The sequence below is a fragment of the Lytechinus pictus genome, chromosome 5 (assembly GCF_037042905.1).
Source record: "Lytechinus pictus isolate F3 Inbred chromosome 5, Lp3.0, whole genome shotgun sequence".
Classification (NCBI taxonomy): Eukaryota; Metazoa; Echinodermata; class Echinoidea; order Temnopleuroida; family Toxopneustidae; genus Lytechinus; species Lytechinus pictus.
This window is the reverse complement of record NC_087249.1, coordinates 32,875,173-32,882,962: the sequence shown is the minus strand read 5'-3', so window position 1 is coordinate 32,882,962 and position 7,790 is coordinate 32,875,173. Positions and strand designations below refer to the sequence as shown.

Genomic DNA, 7,790 nt, shown 5'->3' with positions numbered 1-7,790 from the left:
TAACAGTCCAAGGTTCACCAACTCTTTTCTTTTCAAACAACGCCACGGTCTGTTGACTTGGGACTTTAAGAGTACACTCATAGCTAATGATTATTTGAATTTCTTTGGCGGTTCGTTATGAAAATTTGACTTCAGACAGTTGTGTTTCTCAAACTGTCATTTACTTCACTTCAAGTGTTTTCTCTTATATGAACGCCATCTTTAAACTTATAATTGAGTCTTGAAATACTGGAAACGAGATGAGTTTTAATATTCGTCGTAAGAGACCGGTAAGTAGATCACTGTTACAGCAATATCATGGTGTTGTAGGTGATGACATGACGTGTATTAAACGTGTGACTATATATGTATGTAGTACATTGTGTAACGTACATGTACTGGTACTATTATATTAGGCTCACTAGGCAGGATGTATGATACACATGTATGGTGTAGTTCATCAATAATATTAGATTCAAATATTTTATATTTTCAAAATATTTCATATTTAATTCAAATATGGCCTTTTAGGGGTTAATGGGTGGTAGATATTAAAGACAAATTGATTTGATATAGTTATATATAAGTTATGCCAAACACCTCATTTTTATTTTAATATTTAATAGTAAAGGAATTGCATACAACCCAAACACTCAGTGTGTTGATATACTACCTACATGGTTACCGATACCTGAATACTAGGATACTACTTTTGAAATCTTGCCAAATAAGATCATCACTTCTTCATTTACAAATTAAACAATCTCTTTAGAAATTCATTACGATCAGATCAATTTGCAAAATAGTACCCTCGATTTGTTTTAAAAGGCATTTCATGAACTTTCCCGAAGTTGTCGAATAATCCATGGTCAATCATTCTGTTTTCAGATGTCTTTATTTGACCTCCAAAAATAACTTCTTGGCACAGAGTTTAAAGTGTGTTTGTGAAATTATGTCATTTTGTGCATAATAAGTGGCAAAAGGGATATTGGTAATTACTATAATATCATGGGGAGAAACACCATGGCATCATACATTTATAGCTGAATACATTAGCATTGATTGGGGTTGATATGAATCTTGTATGCAGGATAAAAAAAGTTTTAAGCACAAACATTTGAAATGACCAGGGGGCCGTTTCATAAAGCTGTTCATAAGTTAAGAGCGACTTTAAGAACGACTGGTGATCATTTCTTATGCGCTAAATCTTTGCCAATGAATATACTATTTACCACAAGAAAGGATCACCAGTCGTTCTTAAAGTCGCTCTTAACTTACGAACAGCTTTATGAAACACCCACCTGAGAGTTAAGAGCGACTTTAAGAACGACTGGTGATCATTTCTTATGCGCTAAACCTTTGCCAATGAATATACTATTTACCACAAAAAAGGATCACCAGTCGTTCTTAAAGTCGCTCTTAACTTACGAACAGCTTTATGAAACACCCACCTGATATTGTTTGTTTTGATCAGCAAAATTATAAAATATATACTATAGATGCACATGCATTTAAATAGCCATACAATACTACATGTAGATACCTGAAAAGAAAGCCTGAGAGATCTGAGATCGGCTGTTCAAGAATAACCCTCTATGCATACATTAGAATACTCATTTGTAAGCGAATTTTGAGATACAGTTGAAATAATCATTAGGTTTGATTTATCTTTATATTACAAATATAGTTCATATTTGTCTAAAAGAAAAAAAAAAATGGGAAGGGGTCTTGACAAGTGAAAAGCAAGGACAGCAATTCTGGAGACCCTCTAGGTGGTTTCAAACCGCCTCGATCACAAGAATCCCCGTTAAATTACGAGAACATTTTTAGGCTGAAAAATACCCATTAATTATTCCTGCATTCACACCGCCCTGAAACATACTCTTCGGGATAAGTTCCTGAAGTAGTTCCTGAAGTTACGAGCATGCGCAGTATGGTCTGATAAGCAAGCAAGGCGCGAGATTCAAAATCACTAGCCCAGCAGCCACCCACGGCGCCGCACCCAACGACACGCTGGGCTAAAAGTTCCCGTAATTTGCTTTCAGACCGCCAAAATACCCACGACCTTGGAAAAATCCCCGCGAAAGTTCTCGTAATTTCGCCAAGTACCTACTACTTATCGGGTATTTTCTTTCGGGGACATTACGCGTAGTTTGCTTTCAGACCGCCAAAATACCTGGTATTTTCTGATCGGGGTAAATTTCCCGATCAGAGAATACCTGGAACTGGCGAACTTCGAGGCGGTCTGAAACCACCTTCTGTCTCCCCCCCCCAAAAAAAAAGATGTTGAATGAACTAGATCAAGACTTGTGTTTATAAAATATGACTGATGTTTCTCAAGTTATTAGTCTGGAATGCAGGTCCAAATGATGTACGGTGGTCAATTTGTGAACAGTGAAAATTCATGTTTGGTAGTTGGTACTCACCTGATTCTGAAAAAAGTGCTTTTTGAAAGCAAGATTGTGATGTCCCCGATTGATATAAATTTTCCTCTGCTAAGTTCCTCTGCTGCGCATGTTGGCTTACACTTCGAGTTTAACATGCAACACCATGGCATGAACACCTCGATGTTCAGTACGTGATTCAGCATTATTCCACTTTCTACATTTTAAAGATCTTGGCCCTATAGATATGTATTTCCTTTGGTCGAATCCCTATCAATTTGTGTCGCTTTTTTCCATACAATTTCTTTGTCCAGGACATGACATGTACTTCAGAGCATCCTGCAATGTTATACTACCAGCATCTCCATATCTGGTTAATGTTGTCTTTGGTGAAATCGGTGTGGTTCTTGAAATTCAACCTTCAACCATCACTTAATGTACCCTCATCCACATATCAAAATACACTGTTTATGCAAATTTACCTCTAAATTTTCAACGATTTACGTGCATGTCCTTTTATTGGTCATATACGAGATAGTTTTGTTGGTGTTGACATCGGTTGACTTTCTTGGTATGAAGAAACAACATGTAGGATATTTACATTGGATCTTGTTATCAGATTACTGACCAATTGCAACTTCTTCTGAATAGTTTAGGGTTGTAAATGGACTCTAGTAAATGGTCATTGCCTAGTTACTCTGTTTGCTTTATGTGTGAATTGGTGAAGCAAGAATGCTGCAGTTACCTTTGCATGGGATACAACAGAAAACCTCTGTACACACTGGGTGTGCTGCATATCTTATCTCGAAAATAGTATCTTGAAACCGGCGTGGGGTGGATATCAACTAGTGTTACCATTAAATAATCAGTTGTGGTGTAATAAGACATACTCTCGACAAGTACAGAGAATAGCCAACTTCTTGTTTCTTGTGGATCTTTAATTGTGAATAATTCATTTGAGACCTTCGTGACATTTGATGTTCAGACATTTTGGTGTATTAACCTTGTAATGGACAGACAATGTTCAGAGAACTGTATCCAAGGGTATAAACCATGGTGAGCTGTAAATGAGGAGTATCTTTGAGTTGGTTGCAAATTCAACTCTAGTGCTTCTCATGATTTGATGAGTCATATTACTCATTATTAGTAACAAGTAAGTGCCTTCTGGACTTGGATCTAATCAAGATTGCAAACCTTCTATGCCATGTTGAAGTTCAGAGGTGGGGCTAAGTCAGGAGAGAATAAGTCTCTGGAAGATTCTGATGTCGTACAAGATGGTGATTCTGTTGACACAGATGGGACTTCCACACTGCCTCAGGTTTGTGTCACCAGGGATGAAGGCACTACCAACAATGGTAGTGAGACACCTACTTTGGAACGGAAGAAGAAATCAAGGGCAAAGAAGGTGTCCAATGCTGCTGGGAAGTTGCTCAAGAAGAAGAAGAGGAAAGAAGGTGGCAGTGTGACTGACGATAGCATCCTGGATGATAGTGTTGTTGAGGATACTCCCACTAAGAATGGGAGCTTGGAAGTAGAAGCGGATGGAGAGGAAGAGAGGAATAACATAGATAAGAAGACAGAGAATGGCAATACTCTGGACACGCCAAAGAAAAAGGAAAAGAAGAAGGTGGATAGGGACAGACGAAGAACCAATGTACCAGACTTCTCAAAAGTATTGAGGGAAGCAAAAGTAAGAGTTATCTTACATTTAGTATGTACCATATTGCATATAAATCTATGTGAATGGCCTTTTTGGTAGAATGTTCTAACCAAACTGATTATACTTTTATCGTTCAAAGAAACAGAGATGCCTTTTTTTCTTTAACAGTATTTCATACTGTTTGTATACTGTAGGATTCATGAAGAATACCTTTTTCCCCCTAAAATACACACTTTTTTTGCAAAGTACTTTAGATCATCCTTCAAAACATTGCATTTCTTTTTATTATGGGGTTGGCATCTCTACATGCATGAACTTACAACTTGCAAATGAGCGAGGACACCGTAGATGAGCAGCATGTGTAAGTGCAGCCCCCAAACGATAAACGTGGCAGTCGCACAGAGATCGTACGTTGTAAGCATGATGCAAGAATGTACAACTCACTTACCATGTGCAAAAAGTATGATGCATACAACCGCTCACGGCCATGAGAGTTGCGTACACTAATGTCCTCACTCCCTACCCTTGCCACTCTCTCCTCACCTTTTTACGAAAAAAATGTGGCGGCTTGTGGCCGTAGCTTCCAAAAAGATTGTAAGGACTAAAAACATGATGATGCACAGTGGATTGTGACCAAGGCTTGTTAAAGTCGAATGTGTGGGTTATGTACTTTTAAGTACATGTACCAAATGATGATTTATAGTATATGGTGATTATAGGACCTCAAGAATCCATTCTGCATTTGTCTACAAAAAATATTGTTCTTGACAAGCTGAAGGCTTGTGAGAGGCTTTCCATATTGTTGTAAGATTCAAACTAATTTGATTCTACATGTCGTCACCTGCCTGGAAGAAGGGCTGTAGGGTGCACATGGAATTTGTAGCAGTTTTCAGTTCCTGTGTGCCTGGCATACAAAGGCATTAGTATTTATATGTAGCACATGCTTCACAAAATTTGCAGTGTGTTAGAAACCGTTCTCACTACCTTCCTAAAAGTAGTTTACTGGAAACTAGTTTAGTGGCAACTAGTTTAACGTGTAGTAAGAACGGTCGAAGCGATCTTGGAAGCGATCTTCCAAACCGGTTCAGAAAACCACCTTGCGATGTAGTTTTCAAGATCGCTTTGCCTCGTTAAACTGGTTTTGGCGTAAAAGAGGATACAACCGTTCTTCGGGAAGCGATCTTCGTGCATTTTGAGCGCGCTACTCCACACGACAGGTAGAAAATTCCTACGCTGCGGTTTCGAATTTCACGTGAAACGTGTCTCCCCACTGAGAGTGTTTCCATAGCAACAAGATCGCTTTACGCGAAGTGATTTTGAAAACCACTTTTGTGTGATCACGTGGGAACGCTAAGTAAAGCGATCTTCCAAACTGGTTTCCTGAATTGGTTTCCAGTAAACTAGTTGTAGAAAGCGTAATGAGAACGGCCTCTTATAAACACCCTTCTTCCAGACCAAAAGAAATGAGAATTGATGAATGGATGAATCCTAAAGCCCTTCTGCCAGCAAGGTGTAAAGTTATTTCATAGCACTGTACTACTTTCTACATTCCAGCTGGCTATACTGTTGAACTCCACAGTGGTCACATCATTTTCTTTGTTACATTAGACTGGTCAAGATCATGGGCAGGCCGGGCTTCATAAATCAACTTTGGTGACAGGGAAACAGTTGTATTCTGGAAATGTAATTTCTTGTATGGTTGCACGGCAGGTTGACTTTATACCTGGAAGTCCATTGTCTTTTATAAATGATAAAGGTATATTCCTTCCGAAGAACCAGCACTTGATCTATATTCAGGCACTGATTCATCCTTCAAATTCAATGTAGAAATATATTGAGTACCAGTTTTTTCTGTTGATCTTCATTAATATTTGCATGTATGTTTGTTTTTATCTTGCAGTTCAGCAACATACGAGGGTCTAACAAGCCTAATCGTAAGGAGAGTTCAGCCAAGCAGCCGCGGATACCCCAATCCAGGCAGAATGTTGCTGATGAATCGGCCGATGCTCAGGCGGAGTACGAGAGGTCTCTGGAGGCTAATCTCACGGACAATGAAGTCCTTGCAGCCTTTGAGAGAATGCTGGTAAGTTCTTGGTTAAAATTTCTCCAAAGCAGGTTCTTCTGTAGGGTTTAATGCACACACTCCTTGATTTCAGGTAGAATGATTGTATTCCAAGGGGTTCATGCTACTCCCTATTTTTTCCTTGTTTATCAGTGTGTTTACAAAATAATAGACATGGTAGGTTCTTTGGGAGTTTTGTATATGTCAATTTTATTAATGTAATATTAGAATAAAGAAATATTGAAAACATGTGTCTCATCCCATGTGTGAACTCCTTGATTTATTCACCCCTGCCATCCACATCCCCATCACCCTACCCACCCCCCACCCCCCCAAAAAAAAAGATAATTATAATTCCTCCAAATAAGGAGAAAGAAGGGAAGCTTTATATTATAAGAAGCTCTAGAACAGTTGAAAATATGATTTAATTTTCTGATTCAAATTGCATAACATGTATATCAGTCTTTCCTTTTCACTGTGATGTTTTTCCTTTAGCAATTTACAACAACAATTAAATATGCAGTGCCCTCTTGATAGCATATCATTAAATTACATTAATTCCACGAGGTAAAATCGACTATCACAAAGAAGGACTTAAATAAAGACACAGTAACAGAGGTGGATACATGCAGTATATTTTAGTCAGATAAGTGAAAGTACGGGCACAATAAATGCCATCCTCTGCATTCAACCAGTACCAGTATAAGTAGCTTTTCTGTGCAAAAGTAATGGCAACGTTTGTCTTCTCCCCCATAAACAAAGCAGAGGTATTGGATGTCAATAATAAAATATACAGTGGGGAGGGAATATTATACATAATAAAACTGAATTTCAAATAAAGATTCAATCTCAAGGTCTGTATTTCAGTCTTACTACTATTCCACCTATGCATTTAATCTTTGAAAGAGCATGTATTGTCTTTAATATTCTGAAGATGTACAAGTGATATTAGTAAAACAGCCAAAGACTATATATGTATACATGTGTAAGACTAGAAGTGCAATGACATCTTTTTACACTGGAAGCGCTGTTCTGAAAAATGTTGAATTCAATCATGGTTGTGTTCAATATATTTTTCACGTATTGTAAAAATAAATAATGTTTTTTTAAATGCAAAAATCAAATGGAATTCTAATTCAAGAAAATCACATTAATACACACTAAATAAAACAAAACAAAACAAAACAAAATATTGTCAGAATTACACAGACCTTTCATTAGGTGGTTTCAAACCGCCTCGATCACAAGAATCCCCGTTAAATTACGAGAACATTTCTAGGCTAAAAAATACCCATTAATTATTTCTGCATTCACACCGCCCCGAAACATACCCTTCGGGATAAATTCCTGAGGTTAGGAGCATGCGCAGTATGGTCTGATAAGCAGGCAAGGCGCGAGATTCAAAACCACTAGCCCAGCAGCCACCCACGGCGCCTGCGCCCAACGACACGCTGGGCTAAAAGTTCCCGTAAATTGCTTTCACATTGCCAAAATACCTGCGACCTTGGAAAAATCCCCGCGAAAGTTCTCGTAATTTCGCCAAGTACCTACTATTTAGCGGGTATTTTCTTTCGGGGAAATTACGCGTAGTTTGCTTTCACATTACCAAAATACCTGGTATTTTCTGATCGGGGTAAATTTCCCGATCAGAGAATACCTGGAACTGACGAACTTCGAGGCGGTCTGAAACCACCTATACCGTGTT

General features: G+C 38.3%; 1 protein-coding gene across 1 annotated transcript; it reads left to right on the top strand.

Moving 5' to 3' along the window:
• Positions 1-2,888: 2,888 nt before the first annotated feature.
• Positions 2,889-7,247, top strand: LOC129262066 (uncharacterized). The gene is made up of 2 exons (XM_054900107.2): positions 2,889-4,053; positions 5,924-7,247. The coding sequence occupies exons 1-2, from the start codon at positions 3,568-3,570 to the stop codon at positions 6,155-6,157; spliced, it is 720 nt and encodes a 239-aa protein (XP_054756082.2). The 5' UTR covers positions 2,889-3,567; the 3' UTR covers positions 6,158-7,247.
• Positions 7,248-7,790: the final 543 nt, after the last annotated feature.